This window comes from Pteronotus mesoamericanus, unplaced genomic scaffold, assembly GCF_021234165.1.
Source record: "Pteronotus mesoamericanus isolate MK-2021 breed Mesoamerican mustached bat unplaced genomic scaffold, CSHL_Meso_final contig_173, whole genome shotgun sequence".
Taxonomy (NCBI): Eukaryota; Metazoa; Chordata; class Mammalia; order Chiroptera; family Mormoopidae; genus Pteronotus; species Pteronotus mesoamericanus.
Window position 1 is genome coordinate 6,241,790 of NW_026555072.1, and position 18,672 is coordinate 6,260,461.

At 38.8% G+C, this 18,672-nt stretch overlaps 1 protein-coding gene across 1 annotated transcript in view; it reads left to right on the forward strand.

The window, feature by feature from the left end:
* MAOB (monoamine oxidase B) overlaps window positions 1-18,672 on the forward strand; it is a 128,225-nt gene that overhangs the window by 89,564 nt on the left and 19,989 nt on the right. The window contains exons 4-8 of the mRNA XM_054566527.1: window positions 2,707-2,811; window positions 3,549-3,640; window positions 15,599-15,740; window positions 16,952-17,101; window positions 18,064-18,223. Coding sequence (XP_054422502.1) covers window positions 2,707-2,811; window positions 3,549-3,640; window positions 15,599-15,740; window positions 16,952-17,101; window positions 18,064-18,223 — 649 coding nt within the window. The remainder of the gene's footprint in view (window positions 1-2,706; window positions 2,812-3,548; window positions 3,641-15,598; window positions 15,741-16,951; window positions 17,102-18,063; window positions 18,224-18,672) is intronic.

Genomic DNA, 18,672 nt, shown 5'->3' on the forward strand with positions numbered 1-18,672 from the left:
TATCTGTTCATTCCTTAATTCTATCTTTGGAGCTGTGATCTGTTCTTTCATTTGGGCCATATTTCTTTGTCTCAGTGCACCTATTATGTTGGAAGGGGTGGAGCCTTAGGTATTCACCAGGGCGGAGCTACTCAGGTTTTTGGGTTATGGTGCTGGATGTGGAGGAGGGGTCCTAGAGGGAACAATGCCACTTGCTGGGCTCCCAGGCAGCTTTCAGTCACTTCCCCCGCTACCCAGAGGCAAATTGGACCCTTCTAGTGTTGATTCCCACCCGGGTGGGTTTGTGTATGTTCTAGGACCCTGAGAGTCTCTCCTATGGACTTTCCTGTGAGGCTGGGAGTTTCTCCTGCTGCCGCAACCCCCACAAGTTTTTATCTCCAGAGGTTTTGAGGCTTTCTTTTCTCACTGGAACCCTGTATTTCACAGTCTGTCTCCATCCGCAGCTGTTCCTCTGGTTTATCCACACACAAATGTGGGACCGCCCTGTCTACCAGCTGCTGCCTCGCCTGCTGGGTCCTCCAGCTGCCACCACCTTTCTACACTTCCTCTCACACAGTCTGGATGAATATTTCTTCTTTAACTCCTTGGTTGTCGGACTTCCATAGAGTTCAATTTTCTGGAAGTTCTGGTTATTTTTTGTTTTTAAATTTGTTATTGTCCTCCTTTTGGTTGTGTGAGGAGGCAAAGTGTATCTACCTCTGCCTCCATCTTGGCCAGAAGGAATATTACAATATTATTGACTGCATTCCCTATGCTGTACTTTACATCCCCATGACTATTTTGTAGCTACCAATCTGTACTTCTCAATCCCTTCACCTTTTCACCCAGTCCCCCAACCCTCTGGCAACCCTCAGTCTGTTCTTTGTATCTTTGAGTCTGTTTCTGTTTTGTTTGTTTGTTTATATTGTAGTTTAGATTCCACATGTAAGTAAAATCATATGGTATTTGTTTTTCTCTGACTTATTTCACTTAGCATAATACCCTCTAGGTCCACCTATGCTATTACAAATACTAAGATTTTAATTTTATGGCTAAGCAATATTCAATTGTGTGTGTGTGTATAAATAATTGATTTTTTTATCCACTCATCTATTGATGGACACTTGGGTTTGTGAAGGCATTTTTAAAATGAGACTAACATTTTAAATCAGTAGACTCTGAAATAAAGCAGATTACTCTCCATAATATGAATGGGTCTCACCCAAGGGAATGCTAGCAGCAAACTCCCTTTGGACTTAAGTGGCAAGTCTTCCCTGGGTATCCAGCCTGCCAGCCTCCCCTACACATTTTGGACTTGCCAAGTCTCCACAATTGCCTGAAACAATTCCTTAATACTAATCTTCCTCTCCCTACCCTGACATACACACATATCCTATTGCTTCTCTTTCTCTGGAAAATGCTAATATAAGAAAAAATGTAAGCCTATACAATAACTTTTCCCTGAGAACCTTGTTGGAGAGAGAAGACAAACATGACCACAGAATTAATACATGAGTGAACATAGATTAAGAAGTAAAAATTGCCAGTTATAAAAATTGCCAGTTATAAAAAATTTTGGAATTTTTATAACTGGCAATTTTTTTCCAGGGGAAATAAAGTACAGCATAGAGGTTATTGTCAATAATTTTGTAATAACTATGTATGGTATCAGATGGGTACCAGACTTAACCAGGTGATCATTTTGTAAGGTATATAAATGTCTAATCACCATGTTTGTACACCTGAAACTAATATAATATCATGTGTTAACTGTAATTGAAAATAAATTTTAAAAATAAAGAAATAAATCCTAAGAAAAACTAACAAATGTGAAATTTCTTCTTATTTTGTTACTCAAGTTTTCTGCCTACAAAAATCAATATGAGATGAACCTTTACAGAATGATTGAGAGTTGTGAGATTTCAGTTAACTGTGGACCTTGAGTTACTCTGATTCAGTTTAAAGATGACTTCTGACTCAGGTTTTAAATGAATCCAAACTGGTTTTTGTGCATGTCCCTATATTTTTTGCATTGAGTTAAGCCTCCCAGAGATGACTTGTGGGGAGTCTTATTATTTATTCTTGAAAAATGTGTTTTCTTTATTTCTGTGTTAAGTTGTCCCTACCCTATTGGGTGAACCAGGTAGTATATATGTCCCAAGGAGTGATGTGAAGTTGTGTCTTTCTGCTTTGAACTTGCTGATCTCTGGGAACTTCTGAGCTGACTAATCACATCTGATTATTTGGGAAAGCTTTCTGGGCCCTGTTTTGTGACTCTTCCTAGAGATGGTTGTACCTCTGTGATTGGTTTTTCACCCCATTCTGCCTCTTATAATGTTTATAGTTGCAATTTCTGACCCTCTACGCACACAAATATCCTGACTTAGATATTTTCAGGTATCATTGGCAAACAAAATTAATTTAGATAACCCTACTTTTGTACTGACATTTAAATTTTGCATGGTGAGGGTTCCAATCTCAGGGGGAAACTTTTTATTGTGTTTATTGTGGCACCACATTTATTTAGGTAACAAAATTCCATTTGAAATCTCTTTGCTAAAAAGTTAAGTAGGGGTCTAAGGCCATAAGGAACTAAAACACCTGAGTGTGTATCACGTATTAATTACTAACATGATTTTCATTGCAGACATTTACCTACTTAGCAGATTTTACTGTTTTTACATTGTAGTAAATGTGTCCTTTAAAAAAATATCTCGTATCTCACAGGGCAAATCATGCAAATTCAGGGGCCCACTCCCACCTGTTTGGAATCCAATTACCTACCTAGATCATAACAACCTTTGGAGGACAATGGATATCATGGGACAAGAGGTAAAACTTTCCAAAACTTCTTTGTGACTACATTTGTATTTTTTATATTAAGTTTAGTCCTTAAAAGAAAGAAGATACAACATATCACCAATGCCTAGCATAATGTGCGCTCATAGTAACTCTCAGTAAAGATTTGTGAAAAGAATAAGTAAACTTGTTTCTAACCTCTAAAAGGATGAGATTCCGAAGAGACTACTATTTGTATATCACTTGTACAAATACAGAGGGGAGAAGATCATGTATCACTCATCCTTCCTGAGATGATGTTTCTAATCTAGAAAATCCTCAGGACATAGTAAACTAAGGCCTCTGGGCCTTTCAGTCACCACCCTGTTCAAACCAGCAACCTATGAGAAAATACACACAAAGCTTGACCTGAAACTCCAGTTTAGTGATGATTTGTTACAGCTATCTAATCCTTGTTAAGGAGTTGAATTTATGAATGTTCCCTCTAAATAAGTAACTTACTAATTGATATTTGGAAACAGACTAATTACAACATAGCCTCTATTTACTGTACAGAAAGTATTATCATAAACTAACTATGGATTATGTGTTATATAGATCTATAATAGAAAAGCTACACAGACAGCATTGACTTTGCAGTAAAAGTCACTGTTGGGGGATTTTAAAAAGTTACATTTTCATTCTTTAAGTTACAGCTTTTAATACTATTAAAATAGTTATTTAAAGTAGAACATTACATTTTCTCCCTCTGAATCCTCATCTGAATGTAGATTCCCAGTGATGCTCCATGGAAAGCACCTCTTGCAGAAGAGTGGGACCACATGACAATGAAGGAGCTGCTAGACAAGATCTGCTGGACTGAGTAAGACTCTCTGACAAAGGAATTCATTGGGACCATCATTTGGGTTTATTTAGCATTCTATTCAACAAGAATGAGATGAATAGCTACTTCATGTCTAAAACCATGCCATTTGGCCCTGGCTGGTGTGGCTCAGTGGACTGAGTGCCAGCCTGTAAACCAAAGGGTCACAGGTTCAATTCCCAGTCAGGCCACATGCCTGGGTTGTGGGCTGGGTCCCCAGTACGGGGTGTGTGAGAGGCAACCACATATTGATGTTTCTCTCCCTCTCTTTCTCCCTTCCCCTCTCTCTAAAAATAAATAAATACAATCTTTAACAAAAATAATTCCATGACATTTGTCCAGGTGGAATGCTAAAAACTATTGGAAATGGGTCCTGCCTTAAAGTATGTATACATCAAGCTAACCTCTTTGGAAGAGTTTTGCATTAAAAGCCAATATTATCCCATAAATTCCTAAGAACAGACCAGAATGCACCACTTCCTTTAATTAGAACAGCTTCAAGATCATTAGCTTAAAGATCTAATTTATCAAGTTGTTGATGTAGGAATACTTTTGTGCTTCCCACTGGTCATCAAGTGTAGGGAAGGTGTATTAGCATATATATTTGAAACACCTTATGAGTGCAACTCTTCAAGGATTTGTAAAAGAACTTCTAGATAAGCTCTTCGGGTAATTTACTACTTTAGAGGAAATGCATATGACTGGATAGATTGCTCTCATTAAATGAGTATGTGTAGTGTTGAAAGCAAGTATTCATGATCTAAGCATTAAATTCCAGTTGGCAAAGCTGGGAACTATATATAAATTGTGGAGTCTATATAGAGAAACAACATGAAGGGGACTTACTACTCTTGAACAGCAAGGAAAATGGAAAGGACTGTAAGTCCATAGACATGGTGGATTTATGGTAAACAAAGGAAAATGGAAGCCAAATTCAAGGAGATTATCCTCTCATGCTAAACAGCATGAGTGGGGAATGCGTTTGGCTCTGGGGTTGACGTCTTCGTTCTCTAGGCATTGGGGAGGGAAGCCAGAGCACTGACAACTGAAAATAAAAACAAGTTTTTAGGAATAGATGAATCTAAGATGTAGAAGTAATCAAAGGAAATAAAATTTATATACTACTTGATGTATAAATTGGACTTTTTAGAATTTATCTTAAAGAAGGAGAGATGAAAGAAGAAACCCCTATGTTCATTGCAATGTTATTTACAATAGCTGAGATTTGAAAGGAGCCCAAGTGCCCATCAGTAGATGAGTGGATAAAAAAGTGGATAACAATGTGGTATATTTACATGATGGAATACTAGTTGGCCATAAAAAGATGGAAATCTTACCTTTATGTCAGCATGGATGGGCCTGAAGATTATTATGCTAAGTGAAAGAAACTACTCAGAGAAAGAGAAATACCATATGATCTCACTTACATATGGAATCTAATGAACCATATAGACTAACAAGAAAAATAGAATCATGGGTAGAGATACACAGAATAGACTGATAACTGTAAAAGAAGAGGGAGATTGGGTGAAAAAGATGAAGGAATTAAGCAAAAAAGAAAAATTCAAAAATCGCATAGACACAGCCATCATATGGTGATTACCAGAAGGAAAGGTGGGTTGGGGGAGGTAGAAGAGGGTAAAAGGGCGATAAATGGTGATAGAAGGAAACTTGACTTGGGGTGATGAACACACAACACATTTTACACATAATGAATTATAGAATTATACCCCCAAAACCTATATAATTTCATTAACCAATGTCATCCCAATAAATTCAATAAAATGAATAAAAAGAAAACTGTATAAGCACTGAAAAGCAATAGATATCCATCAAAATATTTTTAACACTAATATTACAATGCAAACATTTATCCACAACTTTATTTTTTTATTTATTTATTTTAAATTATTTTTTCAAATACATTTGTCTCTGCCTACCCCCCACCACTTTCCCTTGCCCTCTCCCTCAGCTTTTCCCCTTTGGTTTTGTCCATGAGTCCTTGCTATATGTTCCTTGACTTTCTCGTTCCCTTCCTTTCCCCCACCCCACCTCCCTCCTTCCCTCTTGTCTCTGTTGGTTTCATTGCCTTTCAGTATTACTGGTCGTATTTTCCTTGCATCTTTGTATTGTTGGTTAGGTTCCACTTATAAGTGAGATCATATGGTATTTGTCTTTTGCCCCCTGGCTTATTTCGCTTAGCATAATGCTCTCAAGTTCCATCCATGCTGTCGCGAAGTTTAGTAGTTCTTTTTTTCTTTCTGCTGCGTAGTATTCCATTGTGTATATGTACCATGATTTGTTGATCCAATCATCTACTGATGGGCATTTAGGTTGCTTCCAACACTTGGCTATTGTAAATTGTGCTGCTATGAACATTGGGTGCATAGGTTCTTTTGTATTGGCGTTTTGGGATTCTTGGGGTATAGTCCCAGCAGGGGAATCACTGGATCAAAAGGCAGTTCCATTTTCAGCTTTTAGAGGAAATTCCACACTGCTTTCCACACTGGCTGCACCAGTCTGCATTTCCACCAACAGTGGAATAGGGTACCCTTTTCTCCACAATCTCGCTAGCACCTGTTGTTTGTTGATCTGTTCATGTTGGCCATTCTGACCGGTGTGAGGTGGTACCTCATGGTAGTTTTGATCTGCATTTCTCTGATGGCTAGTGATGCTGAGCATCCTTTCGAATGCCTCTGGGCCCTCTGTATCTCCTCCTTGGAAAAGCGTCTGCCCAGGTACTTTTCCCATTTTTTGATTGGATCGTTTGTCTTCTTGGAGTGCAGTCGAGTGAGTTCTTTATATATCTTGGAGATCACACTTCTATCTGATGTATCATTAGTGAATATATTTTCCCATAGGGTTAGCTCCCTTTCCATTTTGCTGATGTTTTCTTTAGCTGTGTAGAAGATTCTTACTTTGATGAGTTCCCACTTGTTTATTCTTTCCTTTATGTTCCTTGTTTTAGGAGACATATCAGTGAAAAAATTGCTGCCTGGGATATCTGAGAGTTTCCTGCCAAAGTTCTCCTCTAGGACTTTTATGGTGTTGCGACTTATATTTAAGACTTTTATCCCTCTTGAGTTTATTTTTGTGTATGGTGTCAGCTGATGATCCAATTTCAATTTTTTGCATATAGCCATCCAGCTCTCCCAACACCATTTGTTGAAGAGGCTATTATTGCTCCATTTTATGCTTATGCCCGCTTTGTCAAATATTAGATGTCCATAGAGACCTGGGCTTATTTCTGGGCTTTCTATTCTGTTCCACTGGTCAATGGATCTGTTCTTGAGCCAGTACCAGATTCTTTTGAGGATAGTGGCTTTGTAGTAGAGTTTGATGTGCGGTATTGTGATCCCTCCTACTTTGTTTTTCTTTCTGAAAATTGCTGAGGCTATTCGGGGTCGTGTATGGTTCCAGATAAATTTTTGAAATGTCTGTTCTATTTCTGTGAAATACGTCATTGGTATCTTAATAAGGATTGTGTTGAATCTATAAATTGCTTTGGGTAGTATGGACATTTTGATGATATTAATTCTTCCAATCCATGAGCACGGTATATGCTTCCATTTATTTGTGTCTTCCTTCATTTCTTTCTTCAATGTTGTATAGTTTTCTGCATACAGGTCTTTTACCTCTTTGGTTAAATTTATTCCTAGGTACTTTATTTTTCTTCTGGCTATATCGAGTGGTATTTTTTTCTGACTTCTTCTTCTATTTCATTACTGGTGTACAACAATGCCTTCGATTTCTGAATATTGACTTTGTATCCTGCTGTTTTGCCAAGTTCACTTATTAGGTTGAGGAGCCTTTTGGTAGAGTCTACAGGGTTCTCTGTGTACACTATCATGTCTTCTGCAAACAATGATAGCTTTACTTCCTCCTTTCCTATTTGGATGTCTTTTATCTCTTTCTCTTGTCTGACCGCTGTGGCTAGGACTTCCAATACAATGTTGAAAAGAAGCGGTGAGAGTGGACATCCGTGTCGTGTTGCCGATCTTAGTGGGAAAGCTTTCAGTTTTTGCCCATTGAGTATGATATTGGCTGTAGGTTTTTCATTTATGGCCTTTATTACATTGAGGAATGCCCATTTATTCCCATTTTGCTGAGTGTTTTGATCATAAATGGGTGCTGTGCCTTATCGAATGATTTTTGTGCATCTATCGAGATGATCATGTGGTTTTTGTCGTTTCTTTTATTTATGTGATGTATCACGTTTACTGATTTATGTATATTGAACCATCCCTGCCTCCTCGGGATGACTCCGACTTGATCATGGTGGATAATCTTTCGAATGTATTGCTGGATGCGGTTTGCCAATATTTTGGTGAGGATTTTAGCATCTATGTTCATCAGATAAATTCGCCTGTAGTTTTCTTTCTTTGTAGGGTCTTTATCTGGCTTTGGGATCAGGGTGATGCTGGCCTCATAAAAAAAGTCTGGGAGTCTTCCCTCCTCTTGGATTTTTTGGAATAGTCTGAGAAGGACAGGGGTGAGCTCTTCCTTAAATGTTTTGTAAAACTCTCCTGTGAAACCGTCCAGCCCTGGGCTTTTGTGTGCCAGGAGTTTCTTGATGACTGCTTCAATTTCCCCAGCTGTTATCAGTCTGTTCAAATTTTCTGTTTCTTCCTACTTCAGTGTTGGAAGATTATACTTTTCTAAAAATTTGTCCATTTCATCAAGATTTTCAAATTTCTTGGCATATAATTGTTAATAGTAGCTTCTGACAATCCTTTGTATTTCTGTGGTATCAGTTGTTATTTCTCCTCTTTCATTTCTGATATTATTAATTTGGGTCCTCTCCCTTTTTTTCTTGATGAGTCTGCTTAAAGGCTTGTCAATTTTATTTACTTTTCAAAGAACCAGCTTCTGGATTGGTTGATCCTCTGAATTGTTCTTTTGGTCTCTATGTCATTCAGTTCTGCTCTAATCTTGACTATTTCCTTCCTTCTACTTGCTCTGAGATTTACTTCTTCTTGTTTCTCCAGTTCTTGAAGTTGTAGTGTTAGGTCTTTTATTTGAAATATTTCTATCTTTTTTAGGTCGGCCTGTAGTGCTATGAACTTCCCTCTCAGGACTGCCTTTGCTGTGTCCCATAGGTTTTGAACTGTTGTCTCTTCATTTTCATTTGTTTCCAGAAATTTTTTGATTTATTCTCTTCTGTCATTATTGACCCATTCATTGTTTAATAGTCTACTGTTCAGTCTGCATGAGTTTGCAAGTTTTTGAAGTTTCACTTTGAATTTGATTTCCAGGTTCAAGCCCTTGTGGTCTGAGAAAAATTTTGGTATTATTTCAATTTTCCTGAATTTGCTGAGGTTTGCTTTGTGTCCTATCATGTGGTCTATCTTTGAAAAACTGCCATGAGCATTTAAAAAGACTGTATTTTTCTTCTTTGGGATGTAAGGTTCTATATATGTCAGTTAAGTCTATTTGATTCAGTGTGTCATTCAGCTCCACAATATCCTTGTTGATGTTTTTTTTGGAAGATCTGTCCATTTTTGACAGTGGGATATTGAAATCCCCTACTATAAGTGTGTTGCTATCTATATCTCTTTTGAAGTCATCCAACAATTTCCTTAAAACATGAGGACTCCTATATTGGTAACATATAAATTTATAATTTTTATGTCTTCTTGATAGATTCTTCCTTTAAGTATTATAAAGTGCTCCTCTGGGTCTCTCTTTATGGCCTTTGTTTTGAAATCTACTTTGTCTGATACAAGTATGGCAACGCCAGCCTTTTTCTCATGCCCATTTGCTTGGAATATTTTTTTCCATCCCTTTACTGTCAATCTGTGTAGGTCTCTTGCTCAGAGGTGGGTCTCTTGTAGGCAGCATACGTGTGGGTCATGTTTTCTTATCCATTCAGCTACCCTGTGTCTTTTGATTGGGGCATTTAGTCCATTCACATTGAGAGATATTACTGATAGAAACTTACTCATCTTTTCTCTTTGTACCTGTGTTCCTCTCTCTCTCATTCTATTCCTTCATCTTCTTAAACCAGTCCCCTTAGCATATCTTGGAGTGCTGGTTTGGTAGAGATGTATTCTTTTGGCTTTCTCTTGTCTGGGAAACTCTGTATTTCCCCTTCTATTTTAATTGAGATCCTAGCTGGGTAGAGCAGCCTTGGCTGTAGGCCCTTGCTTTTCATGACTTGGAATATTTGTTGCCATTCCCTTCTGGCTTGTAGTGTTTCTGTTGAGAAGTCAGCTCCTAGACGTATCGGGGCCCCCTTGTATGTTATTTCTCCTTCTTCCTTGCTGCCTTGAGGATTCTCTCTTTGTCTTTGATAGTTGCCATTTTAATGATTATGTGTCTTGGAGTGGACCTCTTTGAGTCCCTCTTGAGTGGGGTCCTCTGTGCCTCCTGGATCCATGATTGCTTTTCTCTCCTCATATTAGAGTAATTTTCCATCATTACTTTTTCGAGGAGGTTGTCTATCCCTTGATCCTCTTCTTCTCCTCTGGTATCCCTAGTATATGGATATTATTGCATTTCAGGTTGTCCTGCATTTCCCTAAATGCCTCTTCATTCGTTTTGAGTCGTTTTTCCATTTCTTGTTCTTTCTGGGAGCTTCTTTCTATGTTGTCCTCCATCTCACTGATTCGATCCTCAGCTTCATCCAGCCTGCTTTGGATTCCTTCTACTGTGTTCTTCAATTCAGAAATGGTATTCTTCATATCCTCTTGTGTCTTCTTGATAGTTTCTATGACCTTTTCCAGGCTGATATAGTTTGCTGTAAGATCGTGATAGTTTCTCTGCGGTTTCTCATAGTTCTCTTTGAGCTGGCTGAGCTCATTGAGCTTCCTTAGAACCATTGTTTTGAATTCAATATCTGATCGTTCCCTTGCCTCTATTTCATTGAGCTCTCTCTGTGGGGATTCCCCTTTTCCACTCATTTGGGGGGAACTTCTTTTTCTTCCCATTTTTGTGAGAGTCTGTTAAGTATTTTTGTCCTTTACTTTTCTTTCTGGGCCTGTATCTGATGATGTCAGTTGTTGACCCTATATGACCTTGGGTTGTTTGTTTGAGCCTTCCAGGAATCTACTGTCTGTGTCTGACTCCTGCTTGTGGCAGCTCTGTGACCCCTTCGGTCAGGGCTGGACTATTTTTTGGGATCGCTCTGCACTCTCACGCTGGCTCCTTGAGTGCGCTCCCCGGCGTCACAGGATCCCCTGCCTGCCTGAGCCCGGGCGTGCTTGCCCCAGACCATGGGGCTTATTCGTGATCTCATGTACTCTTCTGGCCCCCCTGGCTGGCGAGCTCCCCGGCACTGGTCCGTTTAGGGTCTTCTATTGTGTGTTTTCCCCGCTTTTGGCTCTTTGGGTGTGTTGCTTGCCCTCGCGAAATGGAGACTACGGAAGTGGGAGGAAGTCAGCTCCAGGACTCTCTGGTTAATCATGTCTCCGGTTTCTCCTCCAGGGACTCTGGGCAGCTGTATGACCCCTTCGGCCCCGGATCTACTAATTTTGTGATCCGCTCTGCAATCGCGGGCCAGGCGGGTCAATTTACGCCTGACCTTGCCGCTCTGTGCACTCCCTCGCAGGCCATATCGGTACCAATCTTTGGGAGGCCTTGCCGGTGGTGCAAGCGTTCGCCAGACTGCCCGGGTCACACACACGCTCGCCAACCTTCGCCGGTCACTCGGGGCAAGTGTGTGCCCCTGCACTGTGTGGTTTTGGGGTGTCTTATGAGTGCTCTTCGGCTTTTGGCTCTTTGGGGATGTGTCCTCTTCCCGCACAATGGAGACTATGGCAAGGAGAATGATTCGGTTCTCCCCGGTTCCTCCTTACATTCTTTCCCCAACGCCTCCGTTTCTAGTCTCTCCTCAGGGGTCTCTGGGCAGTTCTGTGACCCCTTCGGCCAAGGATCCACCCCCTGTGCATACTGCGTTTCAATCGCGGGCAGTCTGCTTTGTGTGTGCCCCTCTTCTGCCTCTTTGGGGTCGCACCTTTCCAGCCCACAATGGAGACTACAGAATGGGGAGGGAGTTGGGATTCTCCTGTTCCTCCTCCTGTTCTTTCCCCAATGCCTCCATTTCCAGTCTCTCCTCAAGGCTCTCCCAGCCAGTCTGTACTCAGCCCTGCAGCTCACTCACGCTAGCTGTGTGCGGAGCGCACAAATGGCAGGTTAATTGATTCCCTTATGCCTGAGCGAGATGGTAGCTGCAGAGTGGGAGGTGCGTTATCACCGGGGCTCCACCGGCCGCCGTGTCAGTTCTCTTCACAAAGTTTTCCTCACCAGTCTTTTCCCAGGCACCAGCCCACCCTGCGGCCGCCTCTACCCAGCGATCAAGGAGGGTGGCTGCCGCTGCAACTTTTGCGTTGGCCCTTTAAATGTCTCTTTGCATCCCCAGCCACCTGTCTCTGGTAGAGATTGCCCCTAAGCTTTTCGGGGTTGCGTTTTATCTGTATTTTCTTGGTTTTAGCTGCTGTAGTTTATGGGTCCCTGTTTATGATTCAGACCCCGTTCTTCTCGGGGGAAGCTTACTGGCCATTTCAATGTTCCTCTGGTGCCAGTGCCCGTGCGCACCCAGCCCATCCTCTCAAGCCTCCACGGCACTTCTCACCCGTTGGGATGTGTGATAGTTGAATCCACTGTCCACAGCTCCAAGGTTCCTCTCCCACTCCACAACTTTAAAAAATGCTTCATTAAACATGATATTTCATGATTTCATAATATTCTATAGAAAATGCATACCATAATATATTTACCCATTAGCATTCTGTTGGGCATTTTGGTTACTTCTATTTTATTATTATTATTAATATATAATTATATGTGATAAAGCTCTTTGAATGTCTCCTATGTCTTCAGCCTTTTAAAACAACCTATTCTGGAATGGTAATATTCTTTTATTGTCATGAAGTCAATGCCTGTGTTCTGTTATATTTTTATAGCATTTATCTAATGCTATTTACTACCTTTTTGAGATAGCAATCTGTAACATATTTTGATTGTAGTAAAATCACAGAATTTACTTTTAAATTCTATAGATTAGATTTTCAAAATATATTGGATATTTAATTATCTGCACTTGTTTTATAAGTTATATTATGAAAAACTTTTAACAAATTCAGTTAGGTTTTTTTACCCAGAGAGCTTTAAAGCTTCTTGAAGATAGGACCTATTATATTCTTCTGGGATCATAGAAATCTGACTTTTTGTATCATAGTCCTTGGCCTAGTCCTTCCCTTAGTTGTTGGTGGCTGACAGTATCTCCAACCTATCATGATTCTAATTAAATCACAAGCATACATTCAAAGTCTAATGTTGATCATTCAGTTATTTATAAAGTGCTTTTCAGAAACACAAATTAAATTTACAATATGGTCAGCTATGTAAATACCCTTTCAAAAACCTTTAACTAGAAAAAATGCCTCAAAATGAGACTAGTAATTATCTTTTGGGGAACAGAAATGTGGAATATACTCATTCTCTTTTTATTTTATGACTTTTCCAAATTTTATATAATGTATATGTATTTTTCATGTAGAAAATATAATAACATTCACCTTTTAAAAAGTCAACAGGGCAAAGAATACAAAATTACATTGCACGAGCTTCCTTGACCTTCCATCCCTCAGATATCATTCTTCTCATTTCTTATCTCACTAAATCTTCCAGAGTAAATCAAATAAAAGATTAGGAATAGCCTGACCCTTCAGAGAGAATTACTTTTAGATCTCTCACCATTTCAAACCAGGATTATTTCTTTCTCACCAAATTGGCAGCAATCACAATTGCAATCACTGCAATATTTTTTATGTTTAATATTGGCTGTCTAGCTAAGCCAATATTGTTTTAGTTATTTATTACTCCCTTTACCTTATATCACCTCAATTCACCTATAAAACAAGAAATGAAAGAGACAGGACATCAAGAAACAGCAAATTATATTTTCACTTTGAAGAAATATTTTAAGCAAATGTTTGGATATTTGCTTTAGATAGATGCCTGCCACAAATTGCCTCCACAAAGAAACCACAACTCAACAATTTCCATCCCTTCAGTTATCATGAGGAGTCTTACAAAACTAACTCTAATTCACTTCAACATATGTATTACATTATTTGCTGACTAAATGACAGGGACTTTCACAAAAGTTCTGTCAGGCTATTATGGCTACATTTTCAGTAACTTGTACGTGTGTTAGGTATGATTCTACAAACTTCCAGAGTAAAGGTACAGAGTAGACGTGCCTTTGGTGAGTCTAATTGTTAGTTTACTAATTATAAAGCATTTTGAGATACTAAAATCATGAAGTTTGAATCAGGTATGATGTGGTTTCAAGTTATACCATTTAGTGAGTTGTGCACTAAATATTAATAACCTTTCTGAGAGCTTGTTAACTGAGGAAAAATAGTAAAAATTATTTAAAAACTATTTTATAGTTATGACAATTCAATAAGACATTGGGTTTAAAAACCATGGAGTGTGAAAGAATTCAATAAAAGGAAGACAGTATTATTTATTCCACCCATAATCAGCAGGGCTATCAGGTGTCAAATTCTGAGTTGGGCATAACCAGATTAACATGCAAAGTTTATGTCAAAGTCAAAAGGAAGATTGGTCCTTGTTAAAGATATCTCAGAGTACACATTACTGGCAAATTTCAAGGTATGTTAGATATAATTGAGTCATTGGAATTGTATGAAATAATTCACTTTCTGGTGTACCTGCAGATAGCAGCTCTTGTCATGTACCTGACAACTCCAAGCAAAAGTTCACCTCTCTATGCTCTACTAATTGTTTTTCCCCTCATCCATCCTTTGATCTTGTCTTCCATTCGGCAATAAAATGGCTGAATAGATAACTGTGACTAATTCTTTGTTTGGTACAGCACCTGGTATTTTCTTTGTGCATTATAGATATTTAAAAATAATGTTTAGCTGATATTTCTCATCAACCATTCATTCAATCATCAAGTAATTATTGAGTACTTACCATGTTCTAGGCAGTTTTACTAAAGGGGGCACTATGGTGAGCAAGAAAGTTAAGATCCATTTTATCGTTGGTTGATATTCTAGAGGGGAGACAGCAATACAAATAATAAAATAATAATTAAGATAACTTAAGACAGTGAAAGAGTTATAAAGATCACTATACTGTAGTAAGGTGATAGAAGATGCCAGGGTGCTGAGAATGTGGAAGTCAGTGCTTATTTTCACAGACATATAAGAGTTCATCTTTCTGAGAAGACATTAGAATAAGTAGAGAGTGTACAGGAAAAGATAGAGAAGGTAGGCTTAGGCTAACTCACTTAGGACTTTGGAGGCCATAATAAAAGATCTGAATCTTATTCAGGTTTTGATAGGATGCTACTGGAGGGTTTTAAGCAAAGGAATTGCATGACTTGATTTACACTTTAGAGAGGGCACCATGGAGGGGGAAGGAGGTAAGAAGCTTCTGGCTTTGAGTGTAATGAATAGATACTAGGTGAAGACAAGTGGAGGTAGAGAGACTGGTTGGGAGGAGATAATTGTAATACTCCTGGCAAAAAAGGATGCTCATTTGAAGATGATGAGGGTGGAGTGATGTGGTGAAAGACAACAGGACCTCCTGATAGATTGGATGAGGAGAAAGTGATGGAAAGAGATAAATTAAGATTGATTTCTACAGTGTTGACCTTTGCAATTGGGTGAATGGTGATGCCTTTTACAGAGATGGGGATCACTAGAAAAGTAGCAAGTGTGTGGGGAGAAATCACGGCAGCACAAAATATGGAATACAAGTTGATCCTGAGTAAAGTATTTTTGTTAAGGAGAAATAAATCTCATATTCCCCAAATTTCTGATGTCATGTTTTATAATGCAGTAATCTAATGACAATTTTTTGGACTTGCTAAGTTCTGCCAAACTCAGCCAAATAAATTTATTGCTTGAATAATTTCCATAGAATTAAAATGATTCTCTTTTGCATTTTCCAATTTTGCTCTTATTTCTTCCTGAGTAGTTCTGCAAAGAAGATTGCTACTCTCTTTGTGAACCTGTGTGTCACTGCAGAGACCCATGAAGTTTCTGCTCTGTGGTTCCTCTGGTATGTGAAGCAATGTGGGGGCACAACGAGGATCATCTCAACAACCAATGGAGGGCAGGTACCCATCCACAACCCCACCATTCCAACAGAAAACCACCATTGCCTAAATGAAAGATTGGCGTTATCCTTCAGTAATCAGCAGGCAGGCTTGTAGCTCTTAGAATGTTATCATGGCAGTTCAATGTGGGTTTTGTAAGGGACAGTCTGTTTGTTAGGTCCCCAGTGTGAGAACACAGCAGCCAATGTAATTTTAAGATTAAGCTTGTCTCTTTTATGTACTTTTGCAATTTTCCATTTGGATATACACTCGATTATTGTTTGATAAGCTTATAGGGGAACATAACTTGAGCACCTCTTGGAAAAGTCAAGAAGGAAAATCAGAAATGCATTTTCAACTTAAAACACATACATGTGGAATTCATTTATTGCCTATTTCCTAAACTCCAGCATTGTATAAGACACTATGTTAGGCACAGTAGGAAGTGGATAACAATTCTTATATAATCTGCTTGGCAGTCATTTTCCTTTCCACTCCTTCCTCTTCCTTACCCTCTTCCCCATATTCATTCCCCTCTTCTTTCTTTTTTCCCTCCTCATCTTCTTCCTCTTATCCTTCTCCTTCTTTCTTCTTAAACCTATTTGAAATAGTCTTTTAGAAGATTAAGTGAACTGAAAATTTAGGAAGAGACAGTAAGCTCAACTGTGTACACAGCCATGAAGAACATTTGGAAGGTTTACAAGGGCTCAGGACAGATGATGCAGTGGCCACAGAAGCAACAGGCACCTGACCCAGGATGAGATGGACAGCTTGCAACAGGGAGTAGGCTGGCCTGGTGATGGGTGGGTCAGGGAATTTCTAATCCTGAGTAATAAGGATGGGGAAAACAGGATCTCACCAGTGGTGGCCCAACTTTGGGCATAGCTTCACCAGACTCAGCAACCCAACAAAAAGATGCAGATAAGACATAGAGCAAGGGTAGTTGTCAGACAGGTGGGGCATGTGGTTAGGGTGAGGTTGTCCAGCTCAAGTTGGAGCTTGAAAATTTGCAAAAGCATAGTCTGGAAGGTGATAATTAGAAAACCTGTAATTTTGTCAAAATCCAGCAACCACTAGTTATACAACCATAGTAAAAGGTGCTATTCATGATAAAAAAATAAAATTCTATGTATCTCACAAAAAGATGTGATGAAAACTACCAATTTCATAATTTATACCCATTCCAATATTTCCAAACTACCCCTATAATCTTTATTTTTTTTTTCTCCCAGGAGAGGAAATTTGTGGGTGGATCTGGCCAAGTAAGTGAGCGGATAATGGACCTCCTTGGGGATCGAGTGAAGCTGGAGAGGCCTGTGACCCACATTGACCAGACAGGAGAAAATGTCCTTGTGGAAACTCTAAATCACGAGGTGTATGAGGTAACCAAGAGCCTTAAACTAAAAGGAAAAGACCAGAGTCTTATAGATTACCAAAGCTTAAGTAAGCCAAGAATATTGCAAACTTCATAGACAATTCCTTTGCCAAAAGTGAAAAAGCTAACTCTATCTGAAAGAAAAGAAAAGAGAACCAGAATATTTTTGAGTGGGGATGGGTTATAAAAACATATTTTTATTAACCCTCTGTATTGGGCTCCTACATAATAAGAAAAATAAAGAAAATATTTGATAAATATCAAGTGTCTCCTATCATTCTGGCATTATTCTAGGAGTTGGGAACAGAACAGTGAACAAAACAGTTCTTTGTCTTCATGTGGTTTACATTCTGGAGAAGGAGAAAGATCATAATCAAACACATAGTTAAAATAGAGTATGCTAGATAGTGATAAGTACTATGGAAAAAATCAGAGAAGGGGGAGGGAGTCTGCTAAAAGGTGGAGTGGGACAACTGGTCATGCAGTTTTAAATAGGTCATCAAGGAAGGATTCACTCAGAAGGTGATGTTTAAGCACAGAACCAAAAGAGATGAGGGATTGAGCCATGTGACTCTTTGAGGGAACAACATTCCAGGTAGACAGAACAGCCAGTGCAAAAGCTATGAGGTAGAAGCAAGCCTGGCATGATGAAGGAGCAGCAAGGTGGTCAAAATGGCAGAATTAAGGAGTGAGGGGAAGGGTAACAGGAGGTGAGATCAGAGACATAGCAAGGGTCCATTTCATCTATGGTCTTGGAAGTGACTGAGGAATTTGGTTTTGACTCCAAGTGTGATGGGAAATCATTGGAGGCTTTGAACTTGGGAACAATAAGGGCACATTTTGGGTCTAACAAGATTCTTTCAGTTTCTCTGTTAAGAGACTGAGTGGAAAGAAGAGTGAAATGAGGAAGAAACAGTAGAAAAAAGCACAACCTACAAACAATTTTTAACCACCTTTCTTTTCTTCCAGGCTAAGTATGTGATTAGTGCTATTCCCCCTGCTCTGGGCATGAAGATTCATTACAATCCCCCTCTGCCAATGATGAGAAACCAGATGATTACTCGTGTGCCTTTGGGTTCAGTCATCAAGTGTATCGTTTATTATAAAGAGCCATTTTGGAGGAAAAAGGGTGAGTATTTTCCTTAAATAAGGACCTTGAGGAGAAGGTCTAAGAAACTTGGTCCAAAGACACATTTACATTTGCATGTACCTGTTTTTATTAGAATGCTGGACATAAAACATTAGTCCAGGTTCTAAGTACAACTCTATCAAATAAAATATATTGGTACAAACTCATGGAATTATCTTCCCTTAGAATATGACGAACTCTTTTTATAATTCAGTATAAAGTTTATTTAATCCTACCACAAAATCTTCTGAAAATAGATTATTAATATTTTCTAATACAGTCTTTAAAAGTATAAGTTTAATGTATGGTGCCAGGTGGGTACTTGAAATATCAAGGGAACACTTTATAAAGTATATGATTATTGAACCACTATGCTGTAAACCTGAAACTAATACAAAATAATATTGAATATAAACTGTAATTGAAAAATAAAAACTAAAAGTATGAGT